At 43.3% G+C, this 22,135-nt stretch overlaps 3 protein-coding genes across 3 annotated transcripts in view; 1 reads left to right on the top strand and 2 right to left on the bottom strand.

Moving 5' to 3' along the window:
• Window positions 1–1,248: 1,248 nt before the first annotated feature.
• On the bottom strand, window positions 1,249–18,187 carry LOC118369773 (prolyl 4-hydroxylase subunit alpha-1-like). The gene is made up of 15 exons (XM_035754464.2): window positions 18,009–18,187; window positions 9,980–10,077; window positions 9,630–9,726; window positions 9,395–9,546; window positions 9,073–9,210; window positions 8,759–8,998; window positions 8,136–8,359; window positions 7,744–7,920; window positions 7,063–7,133; window positions 4,298–4,397; window positions 4,155–4,208; window positions 3,629–3,694; window positions 3,439–3,507; window positions 3,229–3,325; window positions 1,249–2,406 (listed from the first exon to the last, which is right to left on the bottom strand). Exons 2-15 carry the CDS (start codon window positions 10,074–10,076, stop codon window positions 2,336–2,338), a joined length of 1,653 nt encoding a protein of 550 aa, XP_035610357.1. The 5' UTR covers window position 10,077; window positions 18,009–18,187; the 3' UTR covers window positions 1,249–2,335.
• The window catches only part of LOC118369775 (uncharacterized), a 27,163-nt gene continuing 15,759 nt past the window's right edge, over window positions 10,732–22,135 (top strand). The window contains exon 1 of the mRNA XM_035754466.2: window positions 10,732–13,522. The gene's annotated coding sequence lies outside the window, so the exon portion shown is untranslated. The remainder of the gene's footprint in view (window positions 13,523–22,135) is intronic.
• LOC118369774 (probable rhodanese domain-containing dual specificity protein phosphatase) overlaps window positions 19,007–22,135 on the bottom strand; it is a 5,026-nt gene continuing 1,897 nt past the window's right edge. Inside the window, exons 3-4 of the mRNA XM_035754465.2 lie at window positions 20,646–20,782; window positions 19,007–20,512 (exon numbers count right to left, since the gene is read on the bottom strand). Of these exons, the coding sequence (XP_035610358.1) occupies window positions 19,860–20,512; window positions 20,646–20,782 (790 nt within the window). The 3' untranslated portion in view covers window positions 19,007–19,859. The remainder of the gene's footprint in view (window positions 20,513–20,645; window positions 20,783–22,135) is intronic.

Genomic DNA, 22,135 nt, shown 5'->3' with positions numbered 1-22,135 from the left:
ATGTAAAAATGAAAAATTATTCTAAAATCCTGTTTTATGCTTTGTCATTATGCGGTATAGTATGTAGTATGAGGGGGAAAAAACAATTAAACCCCTTTTAGAATAAGGATCTAAGTCAAGGAGTCTGAATACTTTCCGAATGCACTGTATACATTACAAATAAAACACACTATAATAAAACACATAATACACAATATTAAACATATATCCGTCTATCATAAAAGCCTGGGTTCTGTCGCTAAGATAATTCTGAAACCATACAGGAATCAGTGCCAAGGCTTAACACAGACAGCTTACTCAACAAGATTGAATGATCAACTGCATCAAAAGCATTTGACAAATCTAGGAATAGGGCAGCACAATTCATCTTAGCATCCAAAGCATTGACAATATAATTTCAACTGATGTGGTTGCAGTAGTAGTACTTAGGACTCATACTGTGGTACTCTATAGTTCATTTTGTTGGCTTGACAGGTGCTAGACCCGAGTTTGAGTCCCGGTCGGATTCATTGATTGGAGACAGCTTGTGTCAATTATATAACTTTTCTTAGTATTTTCTACAGGCAGCAAACCTAGTGGATAATGCTGGAAATACCAGGTAAAAAAAGAAAAGAAAATGGCCCTAGTGATAATAACTTCGGAGATAATAAGTGCATTCCCATCTGTGTACACACAGAGGCACTGTAGGACACCATAGGATAATTGAAGTGATTAGGGAGAGAAGCCGCAGTTAGCTCTTGGAATTTAATTCCCAGGTCTGGACACTGTCCCCTCCAACAGTGCAGATCTTAGGAATGTTATTCTGGACTCTAATAAGGCAAGGGTGTGTGAGCAATCAGGTCCTAGCAGTGATTTAACAGGCGCATCCTCACCCACCCATCCATGCACACACGCACACAATATTGTATTTCTGATGATACCAAACACACTCTTTCATTCACCAACACAGACAGAGGCCTCCTCCCTTCCAATCAATCTGGAGCCAGGCCAGTGTTCTGATATGGCCCCGTGTATCTACAGCTGACCACACACACACACTTTCTCTTCCTTCCTCACACATAAACAGTACATAGCATCTCTCACATCCATTGTAGCTTTTATAAACCATCATAGACTACACTACTTCCTATTGGATATTTTAGTGAAGATGGCCTACAAAACACCCACCTGAAAATGTAGGGGTCATAGCTGAGGGCTTTAAAAAATGTAGTTGATGAGAGGGGGAAAAAACAACATCACTCAGGTGGGTAGCAATGACATTTAGACTTTATTTCTATAGAAAACATTAATTTCACACTTCCAAAAATATTCCTGCATATTTGAAAGGACGTACAAACCACACAATGGGTGAATCTTGTCAGATATAAATATCATGTTTCTCCTTGAGGCCCCCAGATAGTATTACATAAAGAAACAGGCCTCACAATACTTTTCAGTGGGGAAAACACCAGAAATGATTTGTCTTGCCTTCTAAAAAACACCACAACTTTTTCGGGATGGGCCCACATTGGTACACTTTAAGGTTGCATGAATCTGATTGAATTTTCCAAGATTTTAAAAGACACCATGTCCAATGTTTCTTCCTCCCTCTTTTCCATCACACAAATGGGGAAGTGCAACTCATCTGTATGGCCAAAGAATCAAATGTTCTGTTAAAAATGTGAGTGACTATTCAAATCCAAAGTCGGTTAAATACCAAACCAGATCTTAAAAAACAATAAACAAATGATACCTCACCTATAAACAGTTAAACGTCACATAAGATTGTCTGTGCTGTATGTGGGAGTGTTGGAGTGTGTGTGGTGTGTGTTTTTGAGAGAGATATGTTACTATAAACTGGAGCGACATCAGTATTGAAATAAGAGATGGAGTGAACACTTGACCTGAATTGAGAAAACAGTCCATGGCATACTATGGACATGCACTTAGAGAGGACATATTATTTACATTAGAACAGAGCAAGACGCAGAACCTGTGCTCTGAAATGACCATTTTTGCTGTGTACAGAGCCCGTAAAGAGTGCAAACAAAGACATAAGGGTGAACACACAACGTGTTCACTTGAGACATATCAAAGAGCCATGAGAGCACCATGTCAGTCAGAACACCACTAATACTGTCCAAGCTGGAAGCCCCAAAACATCCTGGGCTCAGAGAGGTACAGAGCTGGGGTAAGGAATGGATGGCGTGAAGGAGGTAGGAAGAGGAGTAGAAGGAGGGATGCCAATGGCCCCCTTTTCACGGCCTGTCATCCACAGCAGTGCTCTCAGGCCCTGGGGTTGAAGAGAAAGCAAGGGGTAGAGGAAGAGGGGCGTGGAAGGGAAAGCCTTCCCCTATCATGCAGTCTCATTCAGGCCACAGGGTCGCCGGAACTCCTGCCCTCTTTCATGGATCCATTTGTTAGATACTGAGGGTGACAAGGAGGACAGAGAAAGAAGTTAGCTACTGTACCATAGCCTAGTCTGGTAAAAAATCTACAGTACTCTAGTCTGGAATACTGTGTACAAAACATTAGGAAAATCTGCTCTTTCCATGACATAGACAGGTGAATCTAGGTGAAAGCTATGATCCCTTATTGATGTCACTTGTTAAATCCACTTCAATCAGTGTAGATGAAGGGGAGGAGACAGGTTCAAGAAGGATTTTTAAGCCTTTAGACAATTGAGACATGGATTATGTATGTGCCCCTTTCAGAGGGTGAATGGGCAAGACAAAATAGTGCCTTTGAACTGGGCATGGTAGTATGTGCCAAGAACTGCAACATTGTTGAGTTTTTCACTCTCAACAGCTTCCAGTGTGTATTAAGAATGGTCCCCCATCCAAAGTACATCCAGCCAACTTGACACAACTGTGGGAAACATTGGGGTCAACATGGGTCAGCATCCCAGTGGAACGCTTTCGACACCTTGTAGAGTCCATGCCCCAACGATTTGAGGCTGTTCTGAGGGCAACTCAATGTTAAGAATGTGTTCTTAATGTTTTCTACACTCAGTTTATATCAGAGATAACTTGGTGAAGACCACAACAATGATCACTTGAGAAAAGTAATATATATAATATAATAATAATATATATAGTAATGGAATGACAGTAGCGGGAGTTATAACTACAGATTTAGGAATGAACTAGTAACTAGTAATAATGGTAATTTAATAGGATGTCTATGGTTATAACAGTGTCATATACATTTACAGAGCTAAATTTAGGTAGTTTCAACACACAAACTCACCCCACTTGTTGCCCACCAATACTGGGCAGGCTGCGTGCCTTGTACTGTAGTCTCCCTCCCCACTGGGAAACAGGTTGTACCAGAACACTGCAGTCCCCTGTAATACATCACACACAGTAGAGACAGGATACTGGGAACTATGTACCTACAGTCATACACACACTCTAGGCTGCTAATACACATGCTCATTGCTCACAAGCTTTTAATCACCTTTTTGGGCCATACTGCAGCACCCACATCTGGGAATACTGTAGCACCTCCTGCTGCCACATCACTCATCTAGAATTGATTAAAGAATAAACTATTATCACCTTGGACTCTTCAAGAGACCAAAAAAATTGTATTTATTTTAGGGTAGGGGGCAAAGAAGGAAGCAGTCCCATGAATACAGAGCACTCACATAGAAAAGCCAGGTGGCTATGCGGTTTCCAGTGCCCAGCTCTTTGAAGGCATCAGGCTCATCTTTCTGTAGAGCGAGAAAAACAAATGATCATGACATCACGTGATCATTATGAGCAGAAATGCCAGATCCTAAATGTCACAGTTGCCCATTCGATTTTCTTGTTTACATAAAAGACTCTAACAACACCATCAAAACAGCTCCAAGTTATTTTAATTTTGGAATTCTGTTCCAAAGTAGTTCCATAAATAATAGAGAGATATGTAATTTGACTAAAACATAATAATTTCAAACCTTGCTAACATTTGTGTACAATCACATACAGCATATCTGTTTGGGCTTCTTGCGGTCAATTTGCAGTCCACAAATGATTAGTAATTATGGTCCGGCCCCCTGTCCATCTGCTCAAGAAAATAATCGTCTGGCTGCTGAATCTAGTTGATGATTCCTGCTATATGCAATCCAAAAACGTCATACAGCAGTAATGTGTGCGGTCATTAAATCAAGGCTGCAGGGCAATACTAACCCGTCCAAAGTCAAAGTGGGGCTCATACTGCCCACCCACACCATAGTTTGCAACCTGCAAAGCAACAGTGAGATCATTAATATTGGAAATGTAACTGTCAACCATCTCAAACAACGACACACACACAAACACACACACTTTACCTGCAACTCTTCCGCAGTGTCCATCTCCAGACCTGTGAGGTCCTCAATCCGCTGGTTTATCTGGTCAATCATTGGGTGTTCATACGCTGTCAGCCATGCACTGGGACAGGGGAAGGGCACAGGGGTGCAGGGATAACAGGTCAAATACAGGGGGGTGGTAGAGTCACTATAGTACAGTAGTTATTACAGATGAACAGTCTAGGAGAGGGAGAGAGAACAGACAAAGCATGCTGCAAGCTACTGCTGAAGATTAAATATATCAACTACAATAGGTTCATGTGTTACATGCAGATGATACATGAGAAGTGGGAGGAGCGTAAAGGCAGGAAGAGGAAGGACTTTAGAAAGCGTCCCGACAGAGTCTCCAATCAGCTCAGCGTACATTGGTCAGAGTGAAGTTTAGGAGTAACTAAATACAGTTGTGCATATTTTTTATGTACTTTTCAATAATGTAAGCCTTCTATAGGTTGAAACTCTGAGTTTGCAGTCATCGCGTGACTTGGGAGAGCTCTGGAGGTCACAAGGGCTTTGAAGGTTGATGAGTTTACTTTAGGGGCCCAGAGGGGAGAATTATTTGAATGCTTTTAGTGAACACTACCAGTCTTTCACCATTCACCCTGGCCCAGTGGTCTAAACCACCCCCTCCAACAGGGAGCATTCCATTCTCACTGGGAGTCATGGCTTCTTTCACATATCATATAAAGACGTCACAATAACCTATCTGTCATTTCATGGACCTCAAGATTATTTCGTTTTTCTGGGTCATGCACCACAAGGCACAGTGTGAAAATAAAAAAGTGTCAAACCACAGAAAATAGCATTAAAATTGTAGATTCTCTGCTTAGTAGATTTGCCATACACTGCATAAAGTGAGAGTTGTAGCAGTTGTGGCCGTAATGATTTCACGGCGAGAGGGCTAACGTTTGAGGTCCATTCAAGTTCAGCCATCTGCTCTACACACACCATCCCTTTTTATTGGATACATTGTTGAATCTCTCAGCCAATAAGATGACTCCTCTTTCCCAGTGCAACATACTGTGTGTATTACTTAATACTGAAATTCCTTGTAAGGTTAGCCAAATTCAAAACTAAGATGTGTGTTAGTCTATGTGTGTGTGTGAGTAAAGTGATTTATTAGAAGTTGCTGTTAGGGAAGTGAAGACAGTAAAATATAAATTGGACATGATAGAGTGGTGGTTAGGTCAAAAAGTCTCTCTTCCTTCAAATTCTCTCCCCTGCGGTGATTACTCTCCCACTTTGACCTTGTTGTCAGTTTAAATGAGGTTCACGCTCAGTTCAGTTAACCCTTCACCACACACACAGTTGCACATACTTCAACATGAAGACACAGACCCAGACACACAGGCAGACAGACACACACACACATCTACACTTGCATGCAGACACACGTGCACACCCTAGCAAACACACACACAAATATACACTCCAATATACACAGTAATAAGCAGGGGCAGTAAAAACCAAATTGATGTGGGATGGTATGGGTGTGGTATGGGTGTGGCATGAGCATTTCTATTTTTAAGAAGATGAAAGTTATTAAAGTAACTATGACTAAAGATTGGCATGTTCCCCTACAATCAGCAGTCTGACCATAGATTGGGGTTGTCTGGTATATTAGATCTATACAAGTGGGCACTCACTACTCATCAAAATCATGAACTGAGAGAGAGAATGTGTGTGGATGTGCGTTCGTTCGTGTGCACAAACTTGAGGTGTAATTGGCCCTGTCTGCACAGTAGCACAGAGGAGGAGAGAAGCCAGAATGACCTCATTCATCTGATTGTAAGAGAGCAGCATAGATTCATTGCATAAAGAGGTGGCCCTACTGACCCAAAGACCTTCCAAAACCTGGGTAGCACATCCTGGGGATGTAGGGCAGTATGGGATGGGAGACCAGAGGGGATGGGGGGGGGGGTATGTATTATGACCTTTGACCCCTTACCTCTTGGAGACTCTGTGCATGACCGTGGTGAGTTTCCCAGTTAGGGGGGTCATGTACTGTGGCTGCCATGGCTAGTTGCCCGGGCACACGAGAGAGAGAGAGAGAGAGAGAGAGAGCGAGAGAGCGAGAGAGCGAGAGAGCGAGAGAGATAACACACCAAAACGATAGATGAAGTAGAGGGAAACGGGAACTGAAAGAAACAGAGAAAGGAGAGAGAAAAGCAGATTCGGTCACAAGCGGTTAATGTTATTCCAGCAGTATGCCAGGGGTTGTTTCAGCGCCAGTCCTTTAACCAAGGGTAGTATAACTTAATGGTTTATTCTCTAGTTTAGGAGAATGCTAAACTAGTGATTACATTAGTGATGAAAGGAACAGAGGATTTGTGAAAAGTTCTCTAGGATGTGGGTTCACATCCTAGAGAACTCCTGAGCAGAAACACATTTTCACCACCGACAGGACCATACAATCATATCTCCTTATTCATTAGCTTATACTCTGAGCTTCTAGAACACCCCTGGACTATTCTAGAATCTGATTTATGGTTAGACTAAGAAAATGATTCAGAGAGAGTGAAGGAGGGTTCAGTAAAAGTATGGTTCTGTGCTTCTGCAGAGGAGTCTTCCAGCATTGGAGGGAGGGAGGAATACGGTCTGGACTCAGAGGCATAGGCCAGTGGCAGGTGTAAGAGGAGGGGTTTGAGCTGGGGTGTGAATGAGGAGAGGGGTTATGGGTGATCTCCCTCCTGCTCCACCCCTCCCCTCGACACCCTCCTCCCCCCTGCCTGCACCTGGCTACACCTCACCTCTTGCTGATCCTGTAGGGGGCCGTCTCGAGCACACCAGTGATGGGGTTGGAGATGGTGGCCCGGCGGAGCTATAAGGCAGGGAGAGGGGGTTTAGAGGGTACCCTGACACCACCTCCACCCCCCAGACCCTGCTTTGGGTGGGCCAACAGGGCTCAACCTACCTCCACTTCCATGGCTCTTTGGTATACACCCCTCACCACACACACTAAAAGCTTGCTGTTCCCTCTGGGAATATGTCCTGTCTAACCATTTATAGCAAAAGTCCTGTGTCTGACTGATTGGATTTGAAAAAGTCATCAATGTAAGGAAATGCTGTCTTTGAACCTAAATCTAATGACATGGTGACATGTTTTCTTGAATTCATGTTAGTTGACAACTCAACCAAATGTAAATCAAAACTAGACGTTGAAATTATGTCTGTGCCCAGTGGGAAGAGTGTTTATGTTTAGCATGAACATTTCCTATTTATTCTGTCTACTAGTGGCCTTGACTCTGCAGACACAGCTGCAGCTGGTCAGACAGTTACTAGTACGAGCCTCAGAGCATATCCACAGCAAATCCACTTCTGTAGGACCATGAAACCCTCCCGTCAGACACATCTGTGTGGTCATGACACCCTTCTGAACCCTTATTATCTCAATATAGCACACACACACACTGACAGAGAGTGGAACTCACTCTCGGCTTGGCCAGCTCTTTGACCTTTTCGATCTCGCCGTGAGAGATGATGTCATGGTAGCGGACTATGTAGGGCCGGTCCCACTCATCCTCCTGCTTCACCGGGCTCAGGAGGTACTTGGGGTGACCGTGGTTGTCAAAGTAACGGCAGAAAAGCCGTCTCTGTCTGCGGGGCGTCTACAAGGCAGAGACGGGGCGGGCAGAGGGAGGTAAGAAGGCAGACAGATTGACACGTACAGATGTAGGATCTTCATTTGAGCCAGTTTTTATAGCAGGAAAATAATCCTGCAGTAACAGGAAATATTCATTATTATGTTGATTATAATGAGTGGACATTTTTGTAGGGGTTGATATATTTTTTGTGTGTATGTGAGTGAGTAATTCCTCCTCACCAGCTTGATGCCCTCCCCTCGACACAGCATCTCATACATCTTCCTCTCTGGGACAGGCTCCCTGAAGTGCTTCTTCTTCTTGGAGGCATCACTCGTCAGTCTCTTCCTTCGCTCCTTGCCCTCCTCCCGGGCCTTCTGGGCCTCCTGGGCCTGGACCTTCCTCTGATTTATCAGTTGAAACTCAAAGTACTTCAGGTTGCCGTTGGCACGCTGGTGTTCCGGGTCTGGAGTGAGGAGAGAGAGGTGACAGTGAGATGGAATACTGATGCATACAGTAAACTGACAAGGAAGAGTAATTTAGAATTTTCACCTGGATCTATCTGAATCACTAACTTCAGACCCTACTGCCACCTGGGACATTTCATGAGTAATCCTCTATACCAGTTTATGCTGGGCATACAGGTCAGCAGCTGTTGTTCAATGATTCACCTGGAGGGCATCATATTCCCTCAGCACTCATTAACATTCACAGTGTTACACTACCAGTTAACCTCCAAGTATACCCAACCCATAACTTAGCTCCTTTAGTGTGCTCTCCTTTAACTCTGTCAGTGTGTCCTTCAAATCACTCCCGGTGTGACTAGTTTAACTCATTCATTCTGAGCCGCATTAGGGTAACTCACCCAGCATGAGTAGCCTCTTGGTGAGCTCCAGGGCCCTGCCTAAATCCCCCTGCTGGTAAATAGCATAGCTGAGGTAGTCCAGCACGGTGACCTTGTCCACGGTGGACTCCTCTCCTTCGTCCAGCTGCTTCAGGGCCTGCTCCATCCACAGCTCTGTGTGGTAGTAGTCCACCTCGCTGTAGGCAATCTTCCCCAGCTCAAAGCAGTCCTCCACCGTCATAGGGCTCTTGTGCGTCACTCCTGTGGATGAGTCAGTGGTTACAAACGTACAAATTATAAAAGGCCTGAGGTTCTAGCGCTCCCTAATAAATTACCTGGCAGGTCTCCTGTAGAGATGGTGTTGGTGTCCAGTCTGTAGGTGTCCTGCAGTCTGAGCAGTGCCTTGGCTGCACCTGTCTGGTCCTCGTCGGTAGGGAAGTGTTGCCTCTGGAGGGTCAGGTTAGAGATGAAGCCTGAGAGAAGGACAGATATCCTCATTTGTGAGGATGCTCACTGTGAGCATCTAAAAGACAAACAAACATTGCAGCAAATATTTTCTGTTAAAAAACTAGTATCTGTCGTTGCTGCTTTGGGACTACCTTTCAACTTCCTTTTCATCTCTTCTAATGTGAACTTCAAAGTGTCATCATATCTAACCTTCCTTGGTGTCCTTCAGCACCAGGCTTTCCAGGTCTCCCCATTCTGTGTTCAGCCTCTTCATCAGTTTGAAGGCGTTGACTGGGTTTCCCAGGAAGCCCTCGGGGTCCTGCATGGCTATGGCTGATAACACATCCAGCTTCTCTGCCCACCTAAGAGAGGGATGGGAGAAGAGACACAATTCAGCTACTCTGTGTGTGTGTGTGCTGTTGCTCGTGTGCGTGTGGACACTCACTGTTTAACCTGCTTCAGCTTGTTCTCCTCTGCCGTGATATAATTCTTCAGTGAAGTGACTAAATCTTTCTCTGTGTACAACAGATCTGTCATGTGACCTAAGGGAGGAAAATACACACATTATCAAACTTTATTTTAAGTTTAGTTAAACCAATCATACACATGATGATAAGGAATACACTGTGTACTATATCTTTCAACTTCTGTATAGATGAGAAATGAGTAGAAGCCCGTACTTCCGGGTAGATAAAAGGCCCAGTATGTGCTTGACAGACAGGCTTTGAGGGCAGACCCAACACCTGTCTCACAACCATATGACTATGTATCTCATAGGGAAGGGAGGAGTCTCACCGATGGATGTGTAAAAGTCACTGTGGGCTGAAAGAGTCTGGAACAGGCAGCTCAACACCAGTAAATACCACCAACACTGTCGCTCCATCCTGGACATACTGGGAGAGAGAAAGACAGAGAGATAGAGAAAGATGAGGTGGCAGAGAGAGGAAAAGAGACGAGGCCAGAATGGGGAGGAGTGAAAGAAGGACAATGAACGTATATTGTTTGCTCACTCAAACACTCTGCCATCTAATGTACTAGAAATAGTCATAATCAACAGCGCCGTTCCCTTTTGACAGAATGGTCCAATGATCTACAGGAGAGAATTTCTTGATGAAGAATATAATTGCGAATTATATTTCACAGAATTTCTCCGATACATCTGAAACTTATAGCATCATAGTCCACTGATCTTTTTCCCCCACAGTTTAGACTATCCTGACACACAGGTCAGAAAACACATACAATTAGCTATACCTGTGCTGCCTCTCAAATACTTAAAATAGAAGTGGGAATGGACATTCCTTGAAGGCAGGACAAACCCTAACCCTGGCTGTCTGCAGGCTGACACAGCAAGGCCTCAATCCTCAACCCCCAAAGAGTGGTTTCGTCAGTGTGAGGCCGTGGAAGGATAAGCCATGGGGAAATAGCAAACAGAAAATAGAAAGGGAGTGTTAGCGAGTGTGTGGGTGGGTGTGTGTGTGCATGCATGCGCGTGTGTTTCAAAGAGAGTAGTCCTCTAAAACAGTATTACATTGAATGACTTCCTCTCTGCCTCACCCACCACACTGAGATGAATATAACCCCTTGGATGTGGCCATAGAGTGACTAGTTTGGCACATGAGCTCAGGAGTTGGCACTGTCATGGCTTTTGCCTGGCTGCCCCTATCTAGACATGACTTAGCCCTGCGGGAGTGGTACTGTGCTCTTCCTACCCCCATAGCGAGCCTCCACTAGTCGTCCAGTGTGTGTGTGTCAGGGAAGTAGCGTGGGCCTTGTTTGAACAAACATGCCTGTCTATATTGCCCTCAGGGATGGACATGGAGGGGGATGGATGGGCCAGATAGGGGAGGAGGGGACTTCACACATAGATATTACATCTATTCCACAAACACACATCCCTATTAGCCTGGGGTCTTTAAAACACACAGACAATACCTCATCCTGCCCTCCAGGACACTACCTGCCCTCCAGGACACCTACACCACCCGATGTTACAGGAAGGCCATAAAGATCATCAAGGACAACAACCACCCGAGCCACTGCCTGTTCACCCCGCTATCATCCAGAAGGCGAGGTCAGTACAGGTGCATCAAAGCTGGGACCGAGAGACTGAAAAACAGCTTCTATCTCAAGGCCATCAGACTGTTAAACAGCCACCACTAACATTGAGTGGCTGCTGCCAACACACTGACTCAACTCCAGCCACTTTAATAATGGGAATTGATGGGAAATTATGTAAAATATATCACTAGCCACTTTAAACAATGCAACCTAATATAATGTTTACATACCCTACATTATTCATCTCATATGTATACGTGTATACTGTACTCTATATCATCTACTGCATCTTTATGTAATATATGTATCACTAGCCACTTTAACTATGCCACTTTGTTTACATACTCATCTCATATGTATATACTGTCCTCGATACCATCTACTGCATCTTGCCTATGCCGCTCTGTACCATCACTCATTCATATATCTTTATGTACATATTCTTTATCCCCTTACACTTGTGTGTATAAGACAGTAGTTTTGGAATTGTTAGTTAGATTACTTGTTGGTTATTCCTGCATTGTCGGAACTAGAAGCACAAGCATTTCGCTACACTCGCATTAACATCTGCTAACCATGTGTATGTGACAAATAAAATTTGATTTGATCAATAGAGACAAGTCCACATTGCGGGAAACTTTATCACTGGAAGTTCCGTGAATGCTACAGTACTATCCAGCAGATTATCTGCATGCAAGAACTAATGGCAACATTGGACAGAGACTGCAGTATAACCTCCCTGTGTTAACAGTAGCTGGTCTGGCTGAAAGCAGAAGCACTCTTTGTCCTGTAGCTGACACACACCAATTCATCCTAGTGTAAGAGTTTATATTGTTTAAATCCTGCAGTAAAAACATAACTCAAAACAGGTGCATACATCTAAATCCTATCTGCACTGATGCGGAAATACCAATCTGGCAACCTCGAAGATAGTTTGGAAGACACTTGACACAAGACTGACGATCACTGACATCTAAAACATACAAGCTGGTGACACACATCTGCATTCTACTGTGCACGTGTTATCTACTGTGCATACTCAACAAACTGGATGCAGTCTATCACAGTGCCATCCGTTTTGTCACCAAAGCCCCATACACTACCCACCATTGCGACCTGTACGCTCTCGTTGGTTGGCTCTCGCTTCATACTCGTCGCCAAACCCACTGGCTACAGGTTATCTACAAGTCTCTGCTAGGTAAAGCCCCACCTTATCTCAGCTCAATGGTCACCCACTCATAGCACGCGCTCCAGCAGGTATATCTCACTGGTCACCCCCAAAGCCAATTCCTCCTTTGGTCGTCTTTCCTTCCAGTTCTCTGCTGCCCATGACTGGAACGAATTGCAAAAATCTCTGCAGCTGGAGACTCACATCTCCCTCACTAGCTTTAAGCACCAGCTGTCAGAGCAGTTTACAGATCACTGCACCTGTACTTAGCCTATCTGTAAACAGCCCATCTATCTACCTACCTCATCCCCATACTGGTATTTATTTATTTTGCTCCTTTGCACCCCAGTGTCTCTACCTGCACATTCATCTTCTGCCGATCTACCATTCCAGTGTTTAATTGCTATATTGTAATTACTTCGCCACAATGGCCTATTTATTTCCTTAACTTACCTCATTTGCACTCACTGTATATATACTTTTTGTTTTATTTTGTTCTACTGTATTATTGACTGTATGTTTTGTTTATTCCATGTGTAACTCTGTGTTGTTGTGTGTCGAATTGCTACGCTTTATCTTGGCCAGGTCGCAGTTGTAAATGAGAACTTGTTCTCAACTAGCCTACCTGGTTAAATAAAGGTGTTCTCAACTAGCCTACCTGGTTAAATAAATGTAAAAAAAAAAAGAAAAAAGAAGGCTGAGGAAGTAGGAAGGACCCAAAAAATAAGGTCACAAGTACTATTTATAATATTTGGATATCTATAATTATGGCATATAGGATTACCTTTAACATAACTCACCATGATATGAATAAGGAGGTCAAAGAGAGACAGGATTGAAAGCAGCGCCAAGTATGAAGTATGTATAAAAAATACTAACCCGCTGCCAATGTGAAGGTCACTGCACGTACCTTCCCCCCTCTGGCACCAACTCAGCCAACAGAGACTATCTACTGAGGGTTTAGGCAATGGACAGGCTTAGGCAAGTCCTCATTTTCTTAAACAGAGTGAGGATTTGATTGAAAACAAAGGAAACATACAGGTGATATTTTTATGAAAGTCAACAGGGAGTGGAAAGAGCCAGAAGCCAAGAACTGTAAGAGCAAAACGGTATGTACACGTTAAATGCTTTATACGTTCACGTGTTCAATTCTATTTATCACAGAGAGACACAGAGTTGTCTTACACAGTACTACACCACTTACAGTAATGTTTCTCACTGGTGCTCAAATGACAGTAACACTTCACTTATGCTGCCAATCTGCTATAAAACTCATAAGAATATCAACCTTATTGCAGAGAGACAGTAGTGACAGTGTCACTGTTATGATAATGGCCTCAAAGTGTTATGCCATAGCATGTAAAGTGTTACTGTTACCAAGCCTCTGAGAGCCACTAACCTCAAATGGCTGCTCTACAGACGCCCATCCGTAACTGGGTTTCAACTAGCAGTAACCAGTCCCAGGAGAAATCACTATGCCTGTATAGAAAACAGACGAACCACTTTACAAAATGAGTCTGCGTTCTTTCCCTGAGGTTTAACCTCCTTGGACCAATAATCTGTTAGTACTTGTCATATGTCTGTAGGGCCTATTTGTTTCAAACCATCCTGAGGTTAGTGTTATCCAGTGCTACTGTAGAGTTAAGTCCTTTTACGTCAACTCTCTCATTACTATGTGTTACCTGGGAAACACACACACACACACACACCTCAATGAGGTTCAATCACTCATTCACAGTTTGAGGCTTATGTCCAAGCTACACTTACAGAAGTCAGTCATTACCCTCCAGTTACTAATGCATGGCAAATAGAGAGCAAGTCAGTGGGAAAATGAAATATTGACAAGGGATTGGCAAAGCAGCTGGTGGTTGTATTAGGTGACAGAGGTATTGTGCCAGTGCCACAGACAGAATATCACTTGTGAGTGAAAAAACCTTCCCGGTCTGTCAATCCCATTTTTAAAAGGTTTTAGATCATTAGCCTCACATTGTTACAGTTTCGTCATTTGTGAAGTGAAGTTGTAATATAACTAATGACTGTATTAAATTGGCTTTAAAATTGAGTTATAGGGGCTGTTAGTGTATTTCAAAGGCTGGATGAAACACACACAGTCATGACTAAGCTTTGGATGACCAGACTAAGTGTCAACATCCTACACTATTAGAATGAAACCTTCTGTTTGAGCTTTGTTTCACCTTCAACTGGAATATCTTATAAGCACAGGGGGTGGCAGGTAGCCTAGTGGTTAGTGTGTTGGGCCAGTAACTGAAAGGTTGCTGGATTGAATCCCAGAGCTGACAAGGTAAAAATCTGTCATTCTGCCCCTGAACAAGGCAGTTAACCCACTGTTCCCCAGTAGGCCATCATTGTAAATAAGAATTTGTTCTTAACTGACTTGCCTAGTTAAATAAAAATCACCTGTTATGATAGATGCTAACTGATCTGTTATGACCACAAAGACACAAAAGGGTTCCAGGTAGAACTCTTTTGGGTTCCATGTAGAACCCTCTCTGCTCCACGACTCTCCCTGAAAACCACAGGAATGGAGCCTTCATATCTACATTTCAAGTGTCAAGTCATGCAGTCTGAAATTTCTCCATGGCCTACACGCTTAGAAAAATAGGTGATATCTAGAACCAAAAAGGGTTCTTCAAAGGGTTATTCTATGGGGACAGCTGAAGAAACCATTTAGGTTCTAGATATCACCTATTTTGCTAAGAGTGTATGCCATGGAGGAATTTCAGACTGCATGACTTGACACTTGAAATGTAGATATGAAGGCTCCATTCCTGTGGTTTTCAGGGAGAGTCGTGGAGCACCCGTCTGTACAGATACTCTGTAAAACCTGCAATATCCTAAACATACAAAACCACTGATATTATAGAAGAGAACTATTAACCGCGCAAGTCATTTAATAAAGGTCTTATCTTTACAATTTTATACAACATAAACCATACAATGCAGGGGCGCAACTTTATCTAACATTATCTAGGTGGCTAAGGGGATATGGTTAGGAGTTCTGTTAAACGGTTAGGTTTGGCTAACATGCTAAGTAGTTGTAAAATTGTTAATTAGCACAGATTTGAAACTTGTCTGTGATGAGATTCGAACATGTTGCATGACATTCTCCATATATGCCTAACCAGCCACCCTACTTTCGTATTTGTGTTAAGTAACCTTCTGTCTTATGTAACCATGCCAAGCTTAACATACTCAATTTAGTGATCCGGATTTAAGTTGAATATGTTAAATCTAGTCTATGACACCAGGCTAAGAAGAATAAAGACTTACACTGCCAGTCAAAAGTTTTAGAACACCTACTCATTCAAGGGCTTTTCTTTATTTTTTACTATTTTCTACATTGTAGAATAATAGTGAAGACATCAACACTATGAAATAACACATATTGAATTATGTAGTAGCCAACAAAGTGTTAAACAAATCAAAAAAATATTTTATATTTGAAATAGCCACCCTTTGCTATGATGGCTGCTTTTCCTTCATTCTGCGGTCCGACTGATCCCAAACCATCTCAATTAGGTTGAGGTCGGGGGTTTGTCGAGGCCAGGTCATCTGATGCAGCACTCCATCACTCTCCTTCTTGGTAAAATAGCCCTTACACAGCCTAGAGGTGTGTTGGGTCATTGTCCTGTTGAAAAACAAATGATAGTCCCACTAAGCCCAAACCAGATGGGATGGCATATCGCTGCAGAATGCTGTGGTAGCCATGCTGGTTAAGTGTGCTTTGAATTCTAAACAAATCACAGACAGTGTCATCAGCAAAGTACCCCCACACCACAACACCTCCTCTTCCATGCTTTACGGTGGGAAATAGACATGCAGAGATCATCAGTTCACCCACACCGCATCTCACAAAGACATGGCGGCTGGAACCAAAAGTTTCCAATTTGGACTCCAGACCAGAGGACAAATTTCCACCGGTCTAATGTCCATTGCTCGTGTTTCTTGGCCCGTGTTTCTTCTTATTGGTGTCCTTTAGTAGTGGTTTCTTTGCAGCAATTCGACCATGAAGGCCTGATTCACACAGTCTCCTCTGAACAGTTGATGTTGAGATGTGTCTGTTCCCTGAACTCTGTGAAGCATTTATTTGGGCTGCAATTTCTGAGGCTGGTCACTCTAATGAACTTATCCTCTGCAGCAGAGGTAAGTCAGGGTTTTCCCTTCCTGTGGTGGTCCTCATGAGAGCCAGTTTCATCATAGCGCATGATGGTTTTTGCAACTGCATTTGAAGAAACTTCAAAAATTCTTGAAATGTTCCGTATTGATTGACCTTCATGTCTGATGAACTGTTGTTTCTATTTGTTTATTTGAGCTATTATTGCCATAATATGGACTTTGTCTTTTACCAAATAGGACTATCTTCTGTATACCCCCCTTCCTTGTCACAACACAACTGATTGGCTCAAACACATTAAGAAGGAAAGAAATTCCACAAATTAACTTTTAAGAAGGCACACCTGTTAATTGAAATGCATTCCATGTGATTATCTCATGAAGCTGGTTGAGAGAATGGCAAGAGTGTGCACAGCTGTCATCAAGGCAAAGGGTGGCTATTTGAAGAATCTCAAATATAAAATGTATTTTAATCTGTTTATACACTTTTTTGGTTACCACGTGTTATTTCATAGTTTTGATATCTTCACTATTCTTCTACAATGTAGAAAATTGTAAATAAATAAATAAATAAAAACTTGAATGTGTAGGTGTTCCAAAACTTTTGACCGGTATTGTAGCTATGAGTGAAAGTTCCAGAATCAGCTAGAGAGAAGGTGGAGAGCACTGCCACGTCTTCGCCCCTCCCCCGCAAGGACGTTTCTCTGGATGTGAGTTTGTGAATGATGTGATCGCTCTACTACGTGCACTCTACTACGTGCAATCGGCAAGAAACTGAATATTGAGACAACTTGTTAATTCAGTAAGTAACTCAGTTAGCCCCTTCAGTCAATGAACACAATGTACCTTTGTAGGTCAGTAAATACACGTTAATTATGTAACAACGTGTGCATAAATGACTTGCCGCTATGTAACAATCACAAACAACGATGTAACAGCCACGGTTGTCGATTTCGTTTAGTGTCAGGTTTATTCATTTTTAGCCAAGGAAGGTTTGTATAACATTTCCTTTTGATAGCCTGCTAATGCCATGGCATATTCATAACTATGTCCATTTTAAAATATAGCCTAATATAGCAATATCTGTAACGTTTTCAAAGCATTCTAGTCTATTGAGACGGAGAGATTTCGCAGGCACAGTCATGTGTAAATAAACTCATACCCACGTTGCATCGGAATTTTACGCAGTGGATGGGTTTGGAATAGGATGCATGGCGCTAGGTTTTGTGCGTAAAGTAGGCTACAAATAAATAAATGACAAGACGAGTGATTGATAGAATAGAGACAATAGGCTGACTAAAAGCAATTGATATCACATATTGGACATGCAACGTGTTTGTAGAGAAAGTTATTGATATATTAATAATACAGGTCTCATCCGATATGGTAATCAAATTTAACACTAGGCTAGGTTTAGACAAACATATAATTGTCAACATGCAAACAAACATGAATTATTACCGAAATGATAAGAGAGACTTGTCTTGGAACGGTGGCACAAAAACACTCCGGTGGCCAAAATATATTCCCGGCAGCCGCTCGCAAGCTCTCCAAAGGTGTCCCTGCTCGTTGCTTTGGTACCGTTTATGACAGCCCCAACCTCCAGTCGCTCTTATCCTCGCCTCGGCGTGTCATCGGTCCTCGGCTCGCCATCTGGCGGTAGGTTCTATCCACGGAAACTGCTACGTGCAGAGTCGCACACACGCACTCAACCCTAGTTTGGTACTGGGGAATTTCAGGGGAGAATTTTTGAGCATGCCTCCACACCAATTCTGAAGTGTTCCCTTACTTCCCTGTCATTATTGGGATATAACCATTAGCATGGACGTTTTGCTCCAGACACGTGATAAAATGATGTTACTCCTAAATATGATGAATAATTAGTCTATTAGGCATTCCAGAATGCACTACTGTTTACAGTGTGTATTGTGGAGGACCACTGGTGTTTGGTTTATGTCCACATCTGAACACTTTTACATTTAATTAGCCTAGACCCAAGCCCTACTAAAAATGTTTTTGTCCTTTTATGTTGGTTGATTCTTACTTTGACAGTTTGCCCCTAAAAATGTAATATGTGTATCTAACTCATTTAAGCAATGTAAGCCATTATAGGCCCTTAGCCTAAAGGTCAGGCTGCAATAGTCACACCAAACTGAATTTCTCTATTTGGATTTGTTAACTGTAAGTTTCATGGTGATTTCTTTAACAGGCACAGGTACTAAGAACTTTATAGACCCCAATTTCACCCCAGTAGTAGGAGGCGGGGTCATTTATCATGTGGTCCTTCCACATTCCAGAAGAGTCTCGATCTGCTTCCCAGTTGTTCTAGAAGGAAGCTGGCTGGAGAGAGCTGCAGGGGAGGAGCTTGGTGTATGGGTGTGTGTATGGGGGGGGGGTACAGCCACATTCAGTCACATTCAGTCTTATGAATCAAATGGGATAATCCACTGTTAGCACTGTGTACAGAAACGACCATCTATTACTTTGGAAGAAAGTACCTTTCTCCATGGTACAGTCGGTGTGAACAAACTCTTGTATGTGTGTCCACTTTTGTATTGGGGGAAAAAACAACTCAATACCCATTCTCCTTTATCCTTGCAGTGACCTGTTCACAGTTTTTAAAACACACTATTGTACTAATTTATGTAGGTTACTTCCTCCATTTCCTCTGCCTTTCATTACTCCATTCAAAGGCCTGGACACAGGTGTAAACGATATGGCTATAACAACCCAACTTTGACCTCTTGAGGCCCTTTCAACTGGAATTTATGTCCGTGTGTTTCATACACAGAGCATCCTCACTTTGAATGCAAAATGTCTAGTAACCACCAAATGACTGCTTTCTTCTAAGCATAACTGTTCAGTAGTTTTATGTTCAGTGATAGGAGAACAGGGAAATATGTTTATATTATTTGTAGCTCTACCAGGTCCCAGACAAAATATTAGAGCTGAACAAGTTTCTAACCAAGCATTGAATACACAGATGGCCTCTGTATAAGCTGGTATCAGCACTGATGCAAATATATTCACTTCCTCTCCCCTTATTGACTCTAATGCTGCAACATCAGCATCCTAGTGTTCTGAAAAAACATCATCCCTCAAATAACCCTTAATAAAACACATTCCTAGACCTAGGGCAACAATGACAAAGAAAACCAAACTGCTTAAAGTTATTAAGACCATCAAGGTCATACAACTCTCCCAATGAGTCTTTAAAAACGCCATTATTTGAATCACAGTGGGCTCTGTCCACAGTCCACCTCCCTCTCCATGAATTATGCACAGAAACTGCACTGCCCAAACCACATAACTTCACAGGCGGATGTCGTCCAGCGAGGTAAGCCTTCGTCCGAACAGCTGCTCCTCGTAGGTCAACAGCTGCCGCAGGAAGTTCACGTTGGGCGCCGTGCATGCTCTCCTCTCCTTCAGCCAGCGGATGGCATGCAGCAGTGTCCAGCGCTGGTGCTGCATTAGGAAGGCTAGCGTTAGCGCTGAGCTACGGCTCCGCCCCATGCTGCAGTGCACCAGCACCCTACCCCCAACCTCGCTGCTCAGGGCTCCAGCGATGAACCTCGCAGCCTGGGGCAGCGCCTCCACTAAGTCCTGCTGGGCGTCATCGCTCAGCCGCAGCCTCAGGTAGCTGAGGGTGCTGGGAAATGCATCAGGGCATTCAGCCGTAGCGTTGACCACATGGGTGATGTTAAGGTTCTCAAGGATGTGGTAGTCAGAGGCCTGAGCAGCTGAGCCCTGGTAGAGCTCCCCTTCCAGGATCTCAGAGGGGTAGATGGTGAGGGCGTACCTGTCGGGTTCTAGAAGAGCCATGCGGGAGTTGCAGAGGAAGGGGTAGAGGGTGTGGAAGGCAGCGAAGCCCCCTAGGAGGATGACAGGGTCCATGCCCAGGTCACTGAGCTGGAAGAAGCAGCGCTGGAGGAACGGGGAGGCTGCCCTGGCCTCCAAACTGCCCACTGATACACACACAGACAGACATAAAACAACCACACAGTGAAGGATAGAAGGGTGCTTTTGTGTTGCTGAGGTTGTACAGTGTCTGTGTTGATTGTGTCGGATGTTGTAGCAAAGGAGTGTGCAGTGTATTACCTGGGCTGTGGCCCTCCTCAGCGTACAACAATATGATAGAGAACTCCTGGAGCTGCACACAGCTGATCAGACAGCCCAGATCTGGGTGGATCACTGTCACACTAGCCCTGGCTGTAACCAGATGACTCTGCTTGTACCTGACAACCAATGAACACACACATATCAACACAATGCTTTTACAGTAAGTATTTATATTTATTATGAATCCCCATTAGTTCCTGCCAAGGCAGCAGCTACTCTTCCTGGGGTCCAGCAAAATGGAGGCAGTTATACAATTTTAACAGATTTCATAACACATTAAGTCTGTGCCCTCAGGCCCCTACACTACTTACAGTGCCTTGCGAAAGTATTCGCCCCCCTTGAACTTTGCGACCTTTTGCCACATTTCAAGATTCAAACATAAAGATATAAAACTGTATTTTTTTGTGAAGAATCAACAACAAGTGGGACACAATCATGAAGTGGAACAACATTTATTGGATATTTCAAACTTTTTTAACAAATCAAAAACTGAAAAATTGGGCATGCAAAATTATTCAGCCCCCTTAAGTTAATACTTTGTAGCGCCACCTTTTGCTGCGATTACAGCTGTAAGTCGCTTGGGGTATGTCTCTATCAGTTTTGCACATCGAGAGACTGAAATTTTTTCCCATTCCTCCTTGTAAAACAGCTCAAGCTCAGTGAGGTTGGATGGAGAGCATTTGTGAACAGCAGTTTTCAGTTCTTTCCACAGATTCTCGATTGGATTCAGGTCTGGACTTTACTTGGCCATTCTAACACCTGGATATGTTTATTTTTGAACCATTCCATTGTAGATTTTGCTTTATGTTTTGGATCATTGTCTTGTTGGAACACAAATCTCCGTCCCAGTCTCAGGTCTTTTGCAGACTCCATCAGGTTTTCTTTTAGAATGGTCCTGTATTTGGCTCCATCATCTTCCCATCAATTTTAATCATCTTCCCTGTCCCTGCTGAAGAAAAGCAGGCCCAAACCATGATGCTGCCACCACCGTGTTAGACAGTGGGGATGGTGTGTTCAGGGTGATGAGCTGTGTTGCTTTTACGCCAAACATAACGTTTTGCATTGTTGCCAAAAAGTTCAATTTTGGTTTCATCTGACCAGAGCACCTTCTTCCACATGTTTGGTGTGTCTCCCAGGTGGCTTGTGGCAAACATTAAACTACACTTTTTATGGATATCTTTAAGAAATGGCTTTCTTCTTGCCACTCTTCCATAAAGGCCAGATTTGTGCAATATACGACTGATTGTTGTCCTATGGACAGAGTCTCCCACCTCAGCTGTAGATCTTTGCAGTTCATCCAGAGTGATCATGGGCCTCTTGGCTGCATCTCTGATCAGTCTTCTCCTTGTATGAGCTGAAAGTTTAGAGGGACTGCCAGGTCTTGGTAGATTTGCAGTGGTCTGATACTCCTTCCATTTCAATATTATCGCTTGCACAGTGCTCCTTGGGATGTTTAAAGCTTGGGAAAT

The sequence above is a fragment of the Oncorhynchus keta genome, chromosome 36, assembly GCF_023373465.1.
Source record: "Oncorhynchus keta strain PuntledgeMale-10-30-2019 chromosome 36, Oket_V2, whole genome shotgun sequence".
Lineage (NCBI taxonomy): Eukaryota > Metazoa > Chordata > Actinopteri > Salmoniformes > Salmonidae > Oncorhynchus > Oncorhynchus keta.
The sequence above is the reverse complement of the archived record's forward strand: the minus strand, read 5'-3'. Positions and strand labels throughout refer to the sequence as shown.

What these genes read in the sequence shown, in the direction of transcription:
- LOC118369773 (XM_035754464.2), bottom strand. Translation starts at nt 10,076, where the DNA reads ATGTCCAGGATGGAGCGACAGTGTTGGTGGTATTTACTGGTGTTGAGC. An exon ending in AAGAGCTGGCCAAGCCGAGA is followed by an intron (nt 7,134 to 7,743) that starts GTGAGTTCCACT and finishes CCTGCCTTATAG; the next exon opens with CTCCGCCGGGCCACCATCTC. An exon ending in CTGCAGTATGGCCCAAAAAG is followed by an intron (nt 3,326 to 3,438) that starts GTGATTAAAAGC and finishes GATGTATTACAG; the next exon opens with GGGACTGCAGTGTTCTGGTA.